Source organism: Haemaphysalis longicornis, unplaced genomic scaffold, assembly GCF_048455015.1.
Source record: "Haemaphysalis longicornis isolate Haplotype H1 unplaced genomic scaffold, Haemaphysalis longicornis Haplotype H1 scaffold_10, whole genome shotgun sequence".
NCBI lineage: Eukaryota > Metazoa > Arthropoda > Arachnida > Ixodida > Ixodidae > Haemaphysalis > Haemaphysalis longicornis.
This window is the reverse complement of record NW_027526204.1, coordinates 112569260-112589593: the sequence shown is the minus strand read 5'-3', so window position 1 is coordinate 112589593 and position 20334 is coordinate 112569260. Positions and strand designations below refer to the sequence as shown.

General features: G+C 49.4%; 2 protein-coding genes across 7 annotated transcripts in view; one reads left to right on the top strand and one right to left on the bottom strand.

The window, feature by feature from the left end:
* The window catches only part of LOC144159131 (uncharacterized), a 15686-nt gene extending 10531 nt beyond the window's left edge, over positions 1-5155 (bottom strand). The window contains exons 1-4 of one of the 2 annotated variants that reach the window (XM_077690431.1): positions 5016-5155; positions 3093-3203; positions 2263-2361; positions 995-1093 (exon numbers count right to left, since the gene is read on the bottom strand). In XM_077690431.1, the coding sequence (XP_077546557.1) occupies positions 995-1093; positions 2263-2361; positions 3093-3203; positions 5016-5027 (321 nt within the window). In that variant the 5' untranslated portion in view covers positions 5028-5155. Of the gene's footprint in view, positions 1-994; positions 1094-2262; positions 2362-3092; positions 3662-5015 lie in introns of those variants that run through there. The other variant, XM_077690430.1, reaches the window with a different exon arrangement.
* LOC144159130 (uncharacterized) lies at positions 4313-20334 on the top strand. Of its 5 annotated transcripts, none has more exons than XM_077690427.1 (7): positions 4313-4699; positions 5424-5530; positions 6301-6467; positions 7434-7694; positions 9398-12015; positions 13322-13415; positions 16592-17125. In XM_077690427.1, the coding sequence occupies exons 4-7, from the start codon at positions 7434-7436 to the stop codon at positions 16742-16744; spliced, it is 3126 nt and encodes a 1041-aa protein (XP_077546553.1). In that variant the 5' UTR covers positions 4313-4699; positions 5424-5530; positions 6301-6467; the 3' UTR covers positions 16745-17125. The 5 variants fall into 5 exon arrangements, with proteins under 5 accessions (XP_077546553.1, XP_077546554.1, XP_077546552.1 ...); XM_077690426.1 differs by lacking the exon at positions 4313-4699 and adding an exon at positions 5736-5772 and having other exon boundaries at positions 5215-5530; XM_077690428.1 differs by lacking the exon at positions 6301-6467.

The window sequence follows — 20334 nt, the reverse complement described above, 5'->3', positions numbered from 1 at the left end:
AGCTATGACGACAAGGCAAGCTCCTAAAGTGCTCTGCGCTTAATACAGGGAATACCGAAAAAGCAGTTCATTAGCTGCATGTCAGCATTCAAGCGATACAATAAAACGGAACTACAGGCCGCACTACAATCGCACCGGCATGTTACTCGATGCCGTAGCTTTGGCCGGCAGCTTCCAATCACACAAGTCCCCGTGATGTCGTATGCACCCAGCAAGAAAGTGGCTGTCCAGTTGCCACCCTTTCGTCTGTTTTCCCGCTTAGTTGAAAAGTTGCGCTGAATTGGCAACACTGTTATTGGGTTTATGTAGTCTTTTATACCCCTGTCACACGTGCACTTTTAATCGCAATTAAGTCGACCCGGATTGAGCTCAATCCGGATCGGGCGCTGCTACATGGCAGTTTCGATCGCAATCAAGTCCAATCCCACTTGAACTCAATCCTGGATTCTCAAGCGCGATTCAGGTTTCCAAGCGCGATCAGACGAAAGCGGCAATACTCTCGTCCCCGCTGAGTAATGGCACAGAAGGTGACAACTTCAACTTACGCCACAAATTGTGTCAAATAACTTTACCCAAATAAGTGTGCGGTAAAATTTATATAGTTCCGCATAACTATGACCACGCAAAGTTACCAGCCACCAACCACAAAGTACATTTTAGCTAGACCATCTGGCGTACATGAATGCAACCAGTGCAACTTCTCAATCAGGATCGAAACGTGCCGTGTAGCAGTGGCAGTGCATCGAGCGCCCTCGAAAAGACAATTGCGATTCGCTTCAATCCGAATCCAAAGTGCCCGTGTGACAGGAGTATTAGATGAACCAGCCTTGCACTTTATGGCACCTTTAACAACTGGAAATGCGCAACATTTAGACACGTCTCGCTGAGTCGCTCGTGACAAAGCTCGACCAGCACTTAGTGATTCGGCAAAGAAGTAGGGGCCACCGAAGAAGGGCAAAGTAAGTTTCTCAGATGTGGTATGCGTTCAACTCACCACGCTCGCGGCATCGACCGGTGCGAAGTGTTCAAGCAGCAGCTTGACTATATCTAGGTAACCACCCTGAGCGGCGAAGAACAGAGCAGTGGTTCCAGTCTGCAAAATGCACGTAACAAGTAAAGTCAGCGTGCTTTTGAGCACACTTCCACATCAATGCAGAGAATTTCTCCACCCAAAGTAGCTTCATTGATGTCTATGCCAAAAAAAAAAAAAATGGCAGCGTAGCTGCTTTTTTCGTTGCAAATGTCGGCGAAAGATGATAGTCGACTGGCGCTCCTGGCAAGCAAATGCCTCCCTTCTCTTTCCCGCTCACCTCTCACGCCATTCCTCTCCTGTCTCATTCCTCCCAAGATAACACACTAGAGATTTTCTCAAGTCAATTTAAATTTACCGCGTTCCACTGATCCACGTAGGGTGCCTCGATCCCAGCGCTGCCGTACGGCCGAGACGCGCGTGAATCGAGGCAACCTACTCCAACGTTTATAGAATTACGTTACCCTACTCCACGAGCGTTCCAAGCGGAACGTGGATCCCATCTAGTGGAACCTTTCGTTACAGTGGCCATTTGATTTTTTAAATGCCGCCAAATAGCCCGGGCAACAGCAGGCGACGGTTTTCTGCAGTTGATGCAGTATTTCATTTGCTATCGCAAAAACCAAGCATCTGTGAATTTTTTAATAAAGGAACATTGCAACTCATTTTCTGCCTTATGTTTGCGTAATGTCTTGTTCTGGTTCAACAATGTGAACATTAACACCGGACTTAGACGTTTAGATTTGGCAGTGGGTATATAAACCTATTGCGTCGCTTTTCACTTTGACCGTGTGGGCTGAATCGAGTTACAGACAGACAGACATGCAGACCAAATTTCTGTGTTTAAGTAACCCAAAAAAGACTATCGTCTTTAAAAAAGTGACGGTGTATTCCGCTTTTGCAGCGACTGGTAAGAACATGAAATGCTAGGAAAGGTTTGGATGCACTCTTACACACACTTACGCAATCCAATACTTCACTCATATCCAGTAGCACAGAAAAATAATTTCCGTCTATGAGAGACACAATGACACCATTTTAGTCTACTAACTAGTACTGCTCACTACCGTCACCCCGGGAAGGACACAACGATAGTGATAGTAAAGTTATGTCTATGTACATAGAGTTTTTTTTCCCAGGCCTCACTGACAACTCTCAGTTTTCAGGAGACAAAATAAACGTGGAATGCATTCAACCAGCGACAGTCGGTTCGAAGTTTTTGCAGTACTTACGACTCGCTTGGCCGCCGGATTGGCCCCTTGTTCGAGCAGCTCTTTCGCACACTCATAGTTGTTGTTCGCGCACGCAAGGATAAGGGCTGTCGTTCCTTCCTGAAATGACGTACAAAAACAAAGAAATAGGTCTTAACAATGGCAGCTTTGAGCAGAGTTTTCCTTGGTTACATCTGTTGTCACAACATACCACAATGCAAGCCTGGTGCGTTACATTACCGGCGAGTGTTTAGTGACGTTGCCTGCCTTCTTTCTTTTTAACCGCCACACCTTTTCGGCGGACACAGCTTCCGTGTGGTGCACATACACTGGCCTCGCTGTTGCGGTTCAGTGTAAAGAACACCACGGTGTTCAATAATAAAAAAAAAAAAATATCATGCGTCGCCTATGCCTTTTGACCCTTTCGTTTCGTCGGCTTGTTCCCTTTAGGTCTGTCATCGGTGACGCTTTTTTCCGGACACTAAAACGTTTCTGCAACAATCCGTCACACAATTTGGCAGCGACTACAGGAAATGCACGCGGAAACGCCACCAAAGGTCGCTGTAGTTTGTGATCTATTTTACGTGGCAGTTCCACACAACCGTACACATTTTCAAGGTTTCGCTGCCGATAATAACCGCTTGAGCGCTTTTAATACAATAAGGACACGCCGGCTCAACGCCCGGGCAAGATCACTGATCTCAAAACGGCAGCGAATTGTTCAAAACAACGGTCAAACACTACAATGACCTCAGGGGGCACAGGCTGACGAACACGTCGATCTCGGGAAGCCGGCATATCATCTTCCGCGCTACGTCGCACGGCAAAGTTCGGGGCCAGCAATCTCTCACCTGATCCTTGCAGTCGACGTACACTTTGCCGCTGTCAAGCACACTCACGAGCAGGGGCAGATTGCCTTGGAGCGCTGCCAGGTGCAGGAGTTGAGCGGACGGCGTCTCCTTCTGCAACGCGAAATAGGTAAAGTTCGTGCCAGCGAATCCCTGGAAGGGCATCTTCATTGGAGACGTCTTTTTTGGATCTCGGCCCCACCGAGGCAATACACTGGGCTTCACTGGCGCGTCTACTGGCCGCCTCGCGACGACGTGCGAGCGGTCACAGATCGGGCGGCGGTCTGCGAGTGCCCGCCACACCACGACGACGACGAAATGACCTGAGCAACCGGGCGGCTCATGACGACAGAGAAGTAGGTATTTTTACCGCCACGACGTCCTTTTCACGGCTCGGACCCCCCACTGTTGGCGCCCTAAATGAACGACTGGATTTCCCTTATCCTTTCCTTCTTATTCGGCGAGCCCTCCACGAACAAACACCCGCACACGCATGCAGCTAACGTCAACGCCAACGAAGAGCGCGACAAAGCTTGCGTCCAGACACAGGAAGTGGCCTTACGTGACGTAGGAGAAGTGACGTCACAGAACAAAAAAAACGCCATTTTTATTTTTGGAAAGAGGGGTGAAAAGTGTTCGTGTCAGTTTTAATTATAATACGCTCTGGGCAATCTTCTGTTTTCAGACAGAAGTATCGAATTGTGCGGACCCAGGTGCAAGTTGTACATGTGCAAGGAATATTGACCTCGGTTTCATTTCATTCTACGTCACATCGCAGGTGCAGCGAAGAAGGGAGGGTGAAAAAAAAAAAAATCGGTTTTATGCTAAAGCTGTCGCGGAAGCTGTTGGTAGTATTCCGTAAGTTCTGACGACACTGCGCAAAAGCGCATTTTCAAAGAAATGGAGAAATAGCTAATTAAACAACCAAGCATGTTTGGGAGGTGTGCTTTCTTGCATTGCAGCAGTGTTTAGCGTAAAGCATCCTTCCAAGGAGGCCACACGTCAGAGGAAAAGCACAACACGACAGTTTTTTTGTTAACAAGACAGAAGGAAAGAATCGGTCAGTACGAAACTAACACAATGAGTAACGCGCGCAACAAAAATGCAAATGGACTTTCTACGTGAGCAATGTATACGTGTTATGGTGTCTTCATACACGCATTTCCCAAATAATAATAAAACAATTGTGCTCGGTATGACGTTTCAGGGGAGTGTTTCCACGTGATGAGGAGATGGATCACATGTTGCACACTTGCGCATCCAAGCGACGCATCCGTCCATCCACGGTACAGGCGAAAGTACGATAAAAAAAGTGCCGACGATGTAACCTTGAAAATGGTTGGAATTTTTGTGCGCGAGGGAGCGATCGACGCCGGCTCACCGCATGCACGCGCTTACCGTGCGGTTCACAGAATCTGATGTGTCATCAAAAAGCTAGCGTTCGAACGTAGGGAGACGACCTTACTATAATTACCGTGTGCATGCATATGTAATCGTGGGAAAAATAAAAACTCGTGAGAGCACTGGATATGAACGACGCAGGCTGAGTGGAAGCGACTGACGTCGACCTGAAGTTTGTACGATACACCTCCAATGTCACCTGCACCTGAGTGAGAACGCGCGATTATTATATTTCTTTGAACGATCCTTATTTTCTGCAAATACGATATACAATACCTCTTATCCCTTGAAAGCCGCGTTTTAAATATACTTCTCAATTCATCGATGTTGTTTGACGACTCTGTTACAAATTGAAACTCTTAATGCATGCAATGTGGCACCCGATCGAGATAAAGCAAGACACGTACAGGCTCACTGAACGATTCTGACGGTAATAACGGTGTCTCCGAGAACTGTGCGCTGCTTTGAAAATGCGGAGCGCCGTTTGTCGAAACCAAAAACTCGTAGCCTCGCATGCGTACGTACCTTTAGCGACATGTTTGTCCTTCGGCCTTCGCAGCCTGTCTGCCGGGGTGCACGCCTGGAACTAGAGGCGGGCAGCTGCTGTCACGAACAACGACAAGGCAACATTTCTTTTTCTTTGAAAGCGAAGGGAAGTCGTGTTGTTTTGCTGTCAAAACGCAGTCATCGGTAAACAGCAGACGAGACGGCGCCAGCGCCGCCGCACGGCGTTCCGGGCCGGCGCGCGAGAAAAGAGGCCGCTGCGGTTGCTTTCTTGTTACCACAGCAACAGTCTCCGAGCGGGAAAAAGTCGATAAATTCCCCCTGTCGTCCGCTTCCGTCTTGGCGCGCGGTGTGAGTTTCTTGCTGTGACAAAAACCGCATGGCGTCCGCGACAGGATTTTATTTTCATGTTGCAAACGTGACTCGCAGGGCGAGTCACTTGACATTTGGAAGTTGGCTGACGTCTCAGGAAAATGATGAGCGAACCAAAAAGAGGACGAACGTCGTCGGAGCTTCCTAGCTGAAGCGGTGCAACTGTAAGAAACAGTGATCACCTTTTTTTATTGCATGGGGGGTTATCTTTCCTCCATGGGGGTCATCTACGATTGATCTTTACTTAACTGGAGCAGTGATTTAATGAAAGAACATTGCGTGATTTTAATAGCACACTGATTGCGTTTTACTCACGTAAAAAAGCATAGTCCCACAATATTCAAGCCCAAAATATATTTCCTGCCCTAGAACAAACTATCCACGACTGTCATACCCTGACTAAAATGTAAGTCTTTGGGTTTTTATACACATTCCACGTCGGTGTCAGTTTTTAATTGTTGTCAACAAGTAAGTTGCTAAACAATAGGTTCGCTGTTAGACTAGTTTCGTAGTGACTGAATGAGTGAAAGGTAGTGTCATAGGACAATAATTTTTCTCTTTGGCTTCCACGTTTATTTTATCTTGTAAAAACTGAAAAAGGAAATAGTTTGCTGGTATTTATTTGTTGATCATTCTACATTTCTTTTTCTATATTTCTATCCTATTTTTTATTCTTTACCAATCTGCTAAGCCGCTTCCACGCGCCGGGACAGCACGTGTATCGACATATAAAAATAAATCAGCCTAAATAACTTGGATTTCGCAAGGCGTGTTTGACGCGAACTTCTTCTCGCGTAAGATAAAAATGAGGAGGAATTATTGGCGTAGTTATGTCGTATTTATTTCGTGAGTGAATTGCCATGATAAGGCTCAATGTTCAGGTCGCTAAAAGATGCTGAAGGCTCAGAACGCGCGCTCAGTTTCATACCTGCAGGTGTTCGAAGAAGAAGAAATGGAGGAGTGCAGTTTTACCTGATATCCGACCCAAAAACGAGCCATGATGACGCCTCGCACTGCAGTGACGTAAGGGCAGTCACGGCGTCTGTCGCTTCCGACATCTACCGAAAGACTGCTAAATTCGCCTGCTAAAGTCCACCAAAGGTCAGTGAACTCCCGCTTGAAACCTTCCGCAGCTATGCTCCAACTAATTGAAATATCACAGTGCCTTGCAGCGTCTAAACTGTTCCGCCCCTGCTGGCCCCTGCGGACCGCCAGCTGTTGTGAATAATTATTCCGCACGAAAATTGAGTTCTGCGAGCTCCCACAGATGCCATTTAAATTGTGACAGCCAACGCACCCTTCTTATCGCCCGTGTGATGCAGTTGAACACATACGCCGATCACCCAAAGGTGATACGGCTTGATGTGAGAGTTGTGTAATGACCGATGCATGTACGGGCATTCGATGGAGATTCTCCAAGGAATGGTGCGTACGTCTCACGGTTGTTGCTGTAGGTAGTGTCACCTTGGGATGGCGCTTTGCGAGTTTTATTTAGGAAGATGCGCGAGACCTACCAAAGCACTTACTAGTCAGTGATGTTTTCGAGTTTTGCGATCAACCAATCGCTGTAGCACGGGCAACAGTCGAGCGCAAGCAGAGAGCGAGAGAGCAATTTATTTTGTCGGATACTCTATTCCCAAACCGCTCGAATTGCTTCGATGCGCTGATTGAGCTCTTCCCGCAGTTTCTTCTCATTCTTGGACGATGGGTCGCGTCAACTGCTCCCCCAAGAGAGTGACATGGGTGCTATCTAGAGCTGCATGGTAGGTGTGTCTAACTGTATACATGATGCTGTCCGCAAACTCGGAACCTGGGTCTGCCTGGCAGCTGGTTTATACATGGCTTGCACGTATAGGTCGCACGGAAGTGGTGGCGTCTGTGCCTGTCCGATTGTTGTGGCTGGATCGCTTGGCAACATGCGGATGGTGGCTCGAGATGTTGTTTGTCAGAGGCATCTTCGTCTTTCTTCGTGGCGTACGCTCTCGTCACACAAGATTCGCAGTCACCCGGTCACTCAAAATGGAATGCGCACGGCTCCATGCATGCCATACCCATTTCCCCTTGCAGATGCTGAGCAGCACAGACACGCTGGGGATCGGCTCGGCCGCCGTGCTGGCGTCTTCACCAAGCGCGCTCTCCGGTCCGTCGACGGCTGGCGTCTTCCTGGAAGGGGGCGGGTCGGCGCAGACAGCCGGCAAGGCCGCCAGGGGATCCGGCCAGAAGAAGAAGACGGGGCTGCGCTATTTCTTTTGGGGCAAGAAGGACCCTGCGGTCAAGAAGCGCAAGAAGGAGCTCCTCAAGGAGCTGACCGACCTGCAGCAAGAATACGTGAGTGTTGAGTCACGAACCGTACTTGACAGCCGTTCTTAGAGCAAAGCCAGGGGAGCAAGTGGATGCAAGCACAACTCGTCTGCACTTGTACCTTAAAATTGCAAGAGAGTTGCACCTCACTTACCTTACTCTCTTTAGGCGTGGGTGCGTGATTAAGACGTTGAGCTGAAGGACGCATCGTGACTGGTGCGCATTGCTTGAGCATCGAGACCGGTAAAGATGACGACATAGTTATGGCGATGATTATTTAAAGTCGTGCAAAATGGGCTTATTAGCACTCCAGCACTCACTGCATGGCCAAGCACGGTACAAATGGCGGGGTGCGAATGTGGGGCGAAAAAGGGTTGTAACCCCAGTTATCCTTTAAACAAAACTGGAGCACACGCAAAACTGTGACGTCGGTGGAAGGCGTTGCATGGGTGTATACGCACACACACAACCAGGGCTTGCTCCCGGTGATGACTTATATGAGGTTATTAGAGATAGAAGAAAAATTTACACCATCTTCCCGCGAGGGGAACCATGGGGTAGATGCAACGCATCGGGGGTTGCCGTTGCGTTTCCGTTATGTTAGCGATGTGCAGCGTGTTGATTGCTGTTGTTGCGTATCCTATTTACGCAGCATATTCACCCCCGATGCGTCGCATCTACCCCATGGTTCCCCTCGCGGGAAGATGGTGTGAATTTTTAACCGAGCGCAAGCTGCGCGCTAACGCACAGCTGGCACGGCAACGGTAGCGAGCGCAGCCGAGCGCTGACGCACAGATGGCGCTGCAGTGAGAGCGGCGGAGCGCGCAGCTGCTGCGGCGAGGAGAATGGGGGAGGGATGCGGACTACGCCGCGACAACGACGCGGGACAAGGCGAGTTAAAGAGATGCGTTGCATCTAAAAAAACTTTATTTTGCCCAGGATGGGGTCAAGGGAAGAAGAAGAGTGGTAAAATCATCTTCTGTCGTCCTCCGCCTTCAGGCGACGGCCAGGAATCCTTGGTCCATGGCGGCGGCTTCAGCCATCCGGGCGTGGGAATCGGAATGATAGCAGTAATGCTGATGGATAAGAACGGGGCGTCTTGGATAAAGGAGCAGACTCGGGTGGACGATGTCCCAGCTCAGATTAAGAGGGAAGATATGGACTTCGGCTGTGCTGGTTAATTAAGAAGAACTGAAAACCGATTGGCAAGCAGATAACAGAAGTGGGAGAAGGGCGATAACTCAATAGAGGAGGCATGACGTAGAAAAATTTGGTGGCAAATAATGGGTTCAGACAGTGCGCCTTCCCCCGCTGGGATGCTGCTGCTGCTGCTTCTGATAATGATGGTGATGCTACCTATCGAGGAGTTAAAAAAACAAATTTAGGCGGCTTTTATGCCCGCGTTGGAAACCCAAGTCAGTAGCAACAATCAATTTTTTATAGTAGTTTCCCTAGTGTGTAGCATGGGAGGGGCGTTGGACGTGTGACCACGTGTGCGAGCACAACCGCGAAGTTACTTTGCCCGCGTAGAGAAAGGTCATAGCGATCTGGGTCAGAATCCCAGAATCCATCTTCCTTATATTTTCTACGAACCACCTCCCGAAAAAAAGTTCGACCGACATCAGTGTTGCTTTCCAGCTTGGGGAAGCGGTGCGCGATCGGGGGTAAAGGGAGGCAGTTTGACGTTCTGCAACGTCGAAACCACTCTGTTCCATTCTCTGACGTCACAGGCCAGGCTGCAGTCGGAATGCACGGAGGCGAGGCAAGTATGCTCGGAGCTTAAGCAAGAACGTCTGATGGATCTTGAGAAAGCCTCAAAGGCCAAGGCCCAACAGCGGAGGATGTCGGACGCGTCGCATCTCGAGTCTTCGGCCTGCCAGACAGACTCCTGGCACGGCCTTCCACTGCCAGGAGAATTCAGAGGTGTGCCCAGGAAGAACTACGCTTTCGTCTACAGCCTCTTCACAGTACCGACTCCGGAACAGCTCAAGAAGTCGTTGGAAAAGTTTCAAAAGTCCCGCTCGGAGCTCAGCGCTAAGATAGCTTCGAAGAGCGCCGAAGACAACGCCAAAAGTGACGTTGAGGGCAGTATGGAACCTGGCCGTAAAGATAGCGAGGTAGGGAACGTGCCCGACGAACCCAGTGAAGAAAAACCTGGGCCTGAAGTCGATCTTCGCATCAACCAACTTGTTACGAAAGTCCCCATCGCTGCGGAAACGGGTAAAACAGATTACGTCAGACCGTCGTCTCCCGGGGCAACTAGCCTGCCTGCCGCGCCAGACCAATCCTCCGACAGCCTCCCGCCGCACGATACCGAGAAGTTGGAGGAATCAAAAGAGGTTGCGGTGCTTGCCGAATCCCAAAGCGTTCCGGTGATCCATGATGTAACAAGCGACGGGGAACAGTCGCGGATCGAAGACAGCGCAACCAGTGGCGCAACTGAAGTGGTTACCGCCAAAACCAAGGCTGAAAGTGTTCCCTCTGCTACTTCGACCGACGGCACGCCTAAACAGCCGAGCGCCGCTGAAGATAAGAAAACCGAGATCTTGAACGAAGTCGTCGTGACGAGCGATGATTCCAACTCGAGAAGACGAAGTCGTTGTGGTGACGGTTCGGACAATGATTCGCGACTTGATAAAGCGCCGGCGGAAGCCGCGTTGCCTCCCCGGAACAAAACAATGCAGAATCCCTCCGAGAGTTCGCTTCTGTTGAAGCTGAGGCAGGCCGTTTCGAGCGTGACAGCCACATTGCAAGCGGACGCGAGCGTAATGCAAGCCGACGTGGTCAAGCGGTGCGCTCACCAACCGCGCGCGCCACAGGCTGTCGAAGTAAAATGCGAGACGCTTCAGGAGATGGTACAACGTGACGACGCAGCGCAGGTGCCCGTGGCCAGCCGTCACTTCCTATCCTCGAACCAGACTGCCAATCGCGCACACAAGGACCCCGGTCGTAAGGAGTTCGAGAAGCGGCGGAGAGTATCTAGCGGTTCTCTCAGGCCGCCGGGGCAGAAAGCGATCGTTATGACCGCCACGGGATGCCCCACGTTCAAGAGGCCGGGCAGTGGGGCGTCCAATGCCTCCAGGAGAAGTGCCACGACAACACTCGTCAACGCCACTGGCACTCCGCGACCCTTGAGTTCAGGTAGGCCGACGTCAGCGCAGCGGTCAGCAGCCCTGGCTCCTCCCTCAACACCTCTACGTCCCACCTCGCCGACTCAGACCGTGTCTGGCGCGGAGGGACTGCTGAACACACCCGTTTCGGAAACGGACTCTCTGAGCTGCGACTCCGATCCAGACACGGATTGTGCAGCGGATGATTTCGAGTCGTCCAGCGACTTCCACGCCAGCGAGAGGAATGTCGCGCGTACGGCCCTCCAGAACAGGACCAGCGGGTACAGCCGAACCAGGAGTCAGACATCCGGACGCTCAACGAAGTCGGCCCTTACCGCGAGCGTGACGGAGACGCCATCGATGACAGCGGCAACCAGGAAGAAGTTTCGCAAGAAGAGAAACTCGCCGCGTCGTGTCCTCAGCACGGTGCCTTCGTTTTCCAGCTCGACCAGCGACGACAGCGTCCCCACGCCGAGTCCGGGGAGGAGAACAATCACTCCTAGCACGGTAGGAAAAGCGTCCACCCTTTACTCCAGTACACCGACAGCTTCTTCGCGGGCGACAAACCGTACCTCGCGGCGTTTGACCTCGGCCACTCCAGTTTCGTCACCCGATATGCTTTCCAGCGCGGCGACCTCCGAAGCCGAAACCTCACGGCCAACCACTGGTTTGGGGACCAATTATTCGAGGACGACGACTCCGAAATGGACGGACAAGAGGGGGCACACCTCGGCGACGAGCTCCACCATGCGGACGAGCTCCGCCATTCCGACGCCAAGGCCTAGAAACGCCTCCAGCGCCTCAAAGAGGACCTTGGTCCGTTCCAGGTCTCCGAAGGATTTGACTTCCTCCGAGCTGTCGCCGACAGAGACGGACGCGTCGCCTTCCCTAGAGCAGCAAGAGACTAGCAGCACGACAGCGACGAGCTCCGAGAACAACAGCAAGGGCATCTTCGGAAGCTTGACCTCGGCGGGCTACACGGCGTTTGAGGACGACGGTGCAGTGCGCAGGACAGCCAAGCCTGGGAAAGGTAACCAGAGCTGCGGTGTTGCCCATGGACCTGACGATAGGATGGCTCGGCCTGTGGCGTCGCAAGCCGATCAGCTGCCGGGCAAGAACTCCAAGGACAAGTCCTACGTCGTGCAGAGGGCCGAATACCTGGCTCCTTTTCCACCAAAGATCATGAAGACTCTGCTACCGTCCTTCATAGAGGTGGATCCGTCTGTGAGGCCTGACAAGTGAGTAGCGTTACCTGTGCTGCAGGTACGGGGCAAAACAATAGCTTTTAATTAGTTGAATTGCTTAGTGGAAACGGAAAAGTTTGACATCCAATTGGAATGTAGTCTTCCAATAGCTAGCTATTTCAGAAACCGGACCGCTTTTTTTCTTCAGTTGCATGATTTATGAGGGAGCTGCATTTTAGGTGGATATCAGATTTTCGCTACGATTAAAACAGTAGCTTTTTTCAACCGAAATTTATACAGTGATGCAGTATAGGTGGCTGTGTTGAGTGCTGGCAGCCGTGAGGACGTGAAAGTCTGGAAGCGACTCACCCTATTATGATCATAGATGATTGGGCCATTTAAAATTGATGTCAGTAGAATGCGCGCGAACGTAATGACCAATGTACGGGTATTACCTGTTTTTCCAAAATCTGCGTCAATTGCGCTATTTTGATGGGGCTGTTTTGATGGTGCAGATGCGGGTCGTTGGCTGTTTTGATGGTGCAGATGCGGGTCGTTGTCTTTATTGGTGTTCAAAGCATATATTGAGAGAAAAGCTCATGTGGAACATATACAAGCAACATTTTATTGTGGCTGCCGCGGCCCATACATTCGTTATCAAACAGTTGTTGTTTTCGGTAAGTGCAAGCATACTTAAAAACATACGCTCCATGCACAAGCCATACTTTCTTCTCCCTATTCGGAAATAATTCAAAGCCTGTGGTTGATTCCTCTGTCATAGGAATTGGTAAAACACGAAAGGGAAATGTGCAGCGAAATCTGCAGCTGAGCATGATTTGCCGGTCGGCGGCTGTCTTGTGGGTGTGCTTGGCGAGCGACGTCCTGCGGGCGGGTCGCTTCGGCAAAGGCGTACTGGGGTCATTTGCGTGACGAATATTACGTCAGTCAAATCTTGGTGTATCCCGGCATAAAACACTCTTGTGTTAAAATACAAAACCCCGAAATGAACAACGAGAAGTACTCTTTAGTACTAAAGTTTGCTTCCCCGCAAGAAGATCCTATGTGCAGGGGTGCACCCTTTACAGGTCGCTTGCTACGTTGTGCTGGCGTCTCTTCGGTGACGGATATGACGTCAGCGAAATCTTGGTGTACCCGGGAATAAAACACTTTCGTAATAATTAGAAAACTTTAGAAGTGGTCGTATCGCCACAATGTCGTCACTCCCTCAAGATCCCGCGTGTCAAAAAGTAAAAAGGGGTTGTTACTGTGTCGTGTATTATCGTCTTATGCGATCGTTAACGCTAGCGCTGCAAAGCACTTCACGTAATCCACGCAATTATTTTCACCTTTTCTTTCCAAGGGCACCGAGGCTGTCATTTCCCGACTCTGAAAAACACGGAGATGTGAAATCCAACACCTGTCTCAACCTGCACTGTCATCAAGCGTCGGAGAAGGTACGTACACCTTAGGGCACCGTACAAAGCGTTCGTTTTAAACGTGACGACGTTAATGCGAATTCCCATCGGCCTATCTGATGAGCAAACTTCATAATGGGGCCTTCAGAGTAAATGCAAAGAATTTGCCGAAGCAAGCAGGTGCAGCACACGTGTGTGCACGAGGAATAAGAATACATTTTTCTGTCTACGTTGGCGACACCAATGGCCATGAATTTCCTTCCGATGTTTCCTTAACCATGTGGATGTAAAAAACGAAGAAAGTATGGGCCAATTCACTCTGGGAAGACGGCTGGACACTCTACCCTTTCAACGTAGTGTATGTTGGCCTCAGCTTCGTGTATTCGCATTTCGTGCGAGAGACCTTCAAGGGGCCATGCAGACAAAACACAAGTTTGGTTCATTCGAAAGATTGCTTCGTTAGAATTACCCCGATACCACTTTTAACGTACACTTCGTCGAAATAAGCTACATAATTATGAAAAAAGGAATGGCCATGCGACCCACTAGCTCATTTCCCGCAACGGAATGTCATATGTGTCCAGATGTGTGATTGGCTGAGGCCGGCAAAAGCAAACGCAAATCAGGCGGGGCTTATAAACTTGAAGAACAAGTTGCGAAAGTACGCGTAAACATAGAAGTACCGATGCGTACTGCTGTTGGTACTGCACGCAGTATGTTTGTTATAGCTGCACAGCAGTGCGGCGCTTTGTAGTTGTATCAGACGACACTGGCCGATTGGCATAAGCCGTGTTTGTCGAGTGAACACCATGTTCCACGAAACAATTATTTCCTACCTTAATGAAAACAAGCCAGGTACAAATACAGTAAAAAAATTCTCCCGCATTTCCCCGAGGGGGAGAATGTGAAAGTGCGAATGCACGGTTGTCGGCCCGCTTGCGGCGCTTGCGCTCGGCCCCCGCAGCCCACCGCCTCGCCGCCTTCTCTTCCATCTCTTCCATCGGGTTTGTAGTATCACGTGTACACCACGCAGTTATCAAGCCGCTATAACGCCGCTGAGTCGCCAACGCACGCCGCTGACGACGTAGTTTGAATGCGTTAAAGATATAAGGCGCGTCACTAACACTGATATCAGCGTCGTGTCCGTGGCTTGGTCGGTAGAGCGTCGCGCTGCGGCCGCAAAGTCCTCGGATCGAAAGGCGCCGGATGCTGTTTCTTTTTTAAATATAGAGGAGCACTGCGGACGCCGCCGCCGCCGGCGGTGGATGGTTTGGGGTCGCTTATAAAGTGCATTCGCACTTAAAACAAAGCAAAGGCAAAAAACGGCCCGCCACTGTATGGTCGCGGCATCTAGGTTTACTGACGGTAAACAAGGCTCCCCAGTAGCTTGAACACCTGCTCTTGTGATGTCGTTGCAGACGACCTGAAAAAACACGCAATTTGGCGGGAGAATCAAAACGCTAACCTAAATTGATCAATTTCTCAATGAATATGGCATCGTTGGCTTCCGGACCAGAGCTGAGGGCACAATAAAACACGAAATCTTTTGAATAAAATGAACGTATTTTGTCTTAATGGCCCCTTTATGCGGGTTAAACGCTATGCTGTACGGACCGTGGAGGGGAACGCCCATATACTCCGTGATTGTGCTCTTTCTGACGGCGCCAGCAGCCTGCGTGCGTTTTGCAAGCCCTCGGCTCTTCAGGTGCCCACTAGTCGCCATGTCATTGTCGGTGCTTCGGGGTAGATACATGGCTTTCCTCATATAATTTGGCGCACTGAAACCTTACCCTTTGATTCCAAACTGATCACTTTTATGTGAAAGACGACTGATTGACGTGGAGATAATCCGCGTCACAGCCACGGGCTCTTCTCAATGTTCAGTGGAGGCGGATTTGCTAGGATTGGAGGATACGTATATCCTCTAGCTCGGATAGTAGAGACAATTTCCGGGCCAGCAGAGGAAGCCTGCACGCGCTACGCAATTTAAAGTTTATTACGTTCTCCCGAAGAAACGCCTCTGACGGTCCCTTCGAATTCCGCTTGCTTCCTCCACTTATCGCCCTCAGTCGAGATGCACTCGAGTGGAGATCATGGCCACACCCCAGGCTTTATTCAAATTCTACGCGGTGAAATTTCGTCTCACATTTTGAGTTGGCACCTTTGAAAGCGTCGTTTATTGCTGTGTTTATTCATCGCTTGGCCGAGAATGATGATAATTCTCGCGCGACTTGTCATATAAGCAGACGAAAATACAGGAGCTTCCAAGAACGTTGGGTAAGGGGTATAAATGTTGTTCGGGCGATTTTATAAGTTATCCGATGTGCTAAGAGCAGCAATATCTGGCCCCTATATTTCGTGGATACCTAATCTAACTACTGGGCACACTGAAGACGTTCTTCGTAAGTTAAAAGAAAACTTCTTCCACAATTCCTTAATGCGTTCTATTTCGCAAAATGCAGCGTCAGTGCTCTTTCTTGTTGGTGTTGTCCGGTCCTCGCGCTCCGTTTTAAACGTTTAATCATTTATAAGTGGACTGATCTGAGAAACTCGTCTGTGCGTCTGTAACGCTTGATGTATCACACTCTCGCCGCATACAAAAATGTTCTTAAAGAAGTCCCTGGGGCTTTCGTATTTTCAAACAAGACCGCTTATATCCCATTCAAAAGAGATGCCTTTACAGCAGTGCAGTTGTGTCATGTAATAGAGGTGACTATACAGGACTTGTAGCACTACGTATAGTACTTCGTATTACCCCCATAAGACATGGTTTTTCAGGGGGGAACTTAACAGAAGGTGCCAGGGCCTGCATACTTTGATGTCAGACTTATACGACCCTTAAAAATGCCTTCCCATAAGTGCGTGTGTGTAAAATAGTGAGACAGACTTTCAAGGGGCTCAGCATCTGGCGCTCCGTGGGGATGCTCGGGGTCTTTGGCGGGTATATTTAACAAAACGCCCTGCGGCGATCTTTCTTCAACATCGAACTGCTCATGTTTCCGCCCCTAAAAATGTCTACGCAGTAACGCATTCGTGCACGGTACTGAAGCCGCCTTTACAGGGGCTCGGGTTGTAGCGTGGCGGCTTACGCATTTACCCAACAATCCCCACTTCGGTCTTCAAGCACTGTTTTTTTTTTATTATGATTTTCGTTTGGCACCGCGAAGCGCTCGTGTCGTGTCGGCCCTGAGACGCTGTCCTCTGGATTGCGACAGGTGTGCCAGTCGCCGCAGCGACAGATCAAGCCGGTGCACTGGGAGGACATGCAGAGCTGCCTCCTGCCGGCGTTTTACAGTTTCAGCAGCGAAGAGCACAGGGCGGGAGACCGAGCGGGCCGCCCATGCGGCGATCTGGGCGAGGTGATCTGACAGTCGCTCCCAGCTGTGTACCGCCCTGCCGCCCATTTCACGTCCTCGCGAAAAACAAACTACGAAGCAAACAAAATTACGATATATATATGCGCCAAGTTACATAAATACGTTTGAAATTTGCTTGTCCCGCAATTCGCCGTTACTCTTTACAGACGGAAAGACGGCGCCGCGAGTGGGAAGGCGTTCTGTATTGTTGAAAGAGTTGTGTGCCGGTTGATGTGGTGTACATTGCGTTGGCAAGTTACCTCGTACGAAAGCGCGTGGTACAAATTGTAGCGCATATTATGATTGCATTATAACTCCCTGTTGGGCGCAAATGTATTCTTAATAAATGAGCAGTGTTTCGTGCGATAGCGCGAGATGCGTCACGAACAAAAACAACGCGTCTAGTCTGTGGAGCCTGCTCAGTTTAAAGATTGCCGATACAGCGAGAAAGAAAGGCAAACGCCTTCTGGGCATGCGCAGAACGGCTCTCCCGCTGAGCGAAGGAATGCCGAGCCAGCGAGAAAGTAGAGGGTGAGTCTTTCTTTTTGCTGGCAGAATCGTTACTGGCGCTGCGCCGCCTCCTTCGCCCTTCTATGATCACTGCCGTATGCGTAGTGTGTTCGTGGAGTGTAGATTTTGTAAGCATGGATGGAACTGGACCACCGCTTGATATAGCGGTGGAACGCAGTAAGAAGCACGGGCTAAATAGGGAAATTTCATGTCGTTTCGCATCGTTTAACTTACAGCCCAGTTTGTTTCGAAGATTACGCGCCTTGTTCAAAGAAGAATGACACTGTGACCACCTCCCTATTGCGTTTCACAAATTTTTTATTGAACTTACCGAGTTATTGTTAGCGTTGTTTAACGTGTCATAATAGTCTATCCATGAAGAATGTGTGCTAATAAATTTGTATATCTTAAGAGCAAATCGTCTGCTGTGTGAATGTCCTTGCTAATTCCTATATGCGCAGCTGCCTTTACCACAACTATAACATTGCTAAATCAAGAGTAATCAAACAGCATGTAAATTCAACGTCTCATGTTCGCACTCGTTTTTAGGGGCGAAGCCCGTTAGGCGCTCGGGCTGTCGGCGTCTCCTGTCGTCGTCGTCTCATGTAGTCACGTTACTGAAACACCGGGACACTCGATTTCCAACGCCTCGCGCTAGGACATAACGCGTACTAAAAGATTAACACACCGGGACAATCGTTTTCCATCGCTTCGCGCTAGATGTTTAATATCCGTGGACAAAAACGCGTACTAAAAGAACACACCAGGACACCCGTTTTCCAACTCCTCGCTCTAGAACGTTTCGTGCTTCAAAGACACGAGAGCTTAACGGCAAAGCTGTGTACCTTTACCACCCAACGGGTTCATCTCCGTAGGCAAAACCGCCAAAGCGCCAAGAATACACTTATACACTGCATGCTTCAAGTTAGTGGAGATGGACCGGGATTTTTTGACAAGCAGATGGCATATACGATTATCCTGGTGAGGACCCGCACAAACATTTGTTACTGAGGCGTTCTCAATGACCCTTTGTCGGCCCTCTTGGTTACATTAGTACTGAAAGCACTTTTTACCAGATGGAGAAAGATTGCATGTGGAAATAATTACAGTTCTTAATTTCAATCCCCCTACAATTACATTTCCTTTGCCACGTCTGGAAAACCACAAGACGCGATTCTTAGTTTCCCGTTTTTCTTCAGTTATACGGATGTTCTACCTTCCAAATGGTCTACTGAGGTATGAGGAATAAATGGCGTCGCTAACGGCGAATGGTTCTCGACATTATAAGAAATCAGAACTTTTGTATTTTCGTTGGTTAACGAGTTATCTGTCCAATTTTCTTAACGGGTCGCCATCTTCTTTTTACACTCAAACTCTCGGGTACCGATACATTTGAAGATATAGCTCGGTCAGCACCGACTACTTGAGTAACCAACGACGCTTATCGAATGCTCGGCCAAATGACATGCAATCGAACCAATGCTTCGCACTCAGTTCGATTACCAGCTTATGAGAGGTCTATATTGGATTATTCAAGCGCTAGTTGTGATAAATTTCAGCCTTACTTGGGTCAAAGTAGTGCCACTAGTGACACTAAATAAAAGCCTAGAGTTTTTTTTTCACAGAAGTATTGCGGGATCACACGCCTATCCCTATGATACCACCATTACGAAACTAAAATTCAAAGCAGTTTTTTACTAGCAGCAAGAAAAGACGTAAGATTGCCACATACCAAACAGCTCTGCCACTAAGCCCATCATATCTTGGGTCGTGTTATCCACGACCATTGAGTTTTGTGCCACAATATTCTAGAGGGAGATACTTCGCTGCAGCCTCGTGTCATCGTGCTACTGCTGGGAAGTGTTCCACTTTTACTTACCCTGGCTACCATATGTCTTGTTATGGCTCACGATGTTCTTTTTTTGTTGTTGGGTGTCTTCACTGCGTGTTGTCTACTGTGCCGTTCCCAACGCGGCGCTTCAGCGCGAAAGGGGAAAGACAGAGAGTGAGTGAGTGAGACAGAGAAAGCTTTTATTTGGGAAGGAGAAATCTAAGTGGTGAAAGGGAATGTACAAAGTAGGAGGTATTTGGGACCTAGGACATCTTAGGGTCCTTTGGTGCCCTGGAAGTGGTCCTGGTGGGTCCCTTGTGAAGGCGGGACGGGTCCTTTGAGTTCGGGATGGGGAGGAATGGTGTAATTTAACGCCTATAAACTTCTCGTGGAAGGCTGCTTTCAATAGAATAGTGTGCGCTGAGAGACACCGCGTGCGAGGGCCTAGGGTATGGGGGTTGACGTATAAGATGTATAAGAGGACTGGATTGGGATTAGTGGGGAAACCAAATCAGGTGCTGATGGTAGGCGAGGGAGTGGGGCAGATGTTGGATGCTGTAGGCACATCGGGGTGGCAGTGATGGAGTGTACCATTCACCGAAGGCTAGCGTTGGCAAAGTGTTTGTGACCTTGGGAGCGGGGGCAGATCGGGTGGAAAGCCTGCCGGAGTGGTCAAGGGCCTTGAGGCGGGCTTTCTTTTTCTTTCTTGTAACGTAGGAGCTGCACCCCTGGCGGGATCGAGATAGGAGGTGGTGGAACCAAGTCGGGGAACAGCGCAATTACAAAGGGCATGCACTCGTGTGCAGCCGTGTGGGCTTCCTCATCCCCCGGTGATGACTCCTCGTGTCCAGGCGACAGATCGATGCGAAGATAAATTCCGTTAATCTGCAGGATAGAGATATGATATAATGATGGTGATGATAATGATAAGATTATGAAAGAAATTATTGGAGATTGGGTCGGTTGTTGAGTTTTTGCGTACTTACTTGCATGTGGTACATGCGATGTGCTGCTGTGTCTGAGATCGTACTGAATAGCTGAAATTTGGCACGGACATCCAGAGAATAGTGAGCCCCAAAATGGGCCATAGTAATAGCAGTACGATCGCGGTGCAGTACTGCGTACACAACACCGACGTCGACACAGCAGACTGAGTAACAGACTACAAAACTCAACAAGGGCATTTTTTTTCTGTTGGTATTGCATGAAGGTTCAAAAACCCTGTTGGAGAAGTATTTTATAAGTGTACTTTTATATCAAT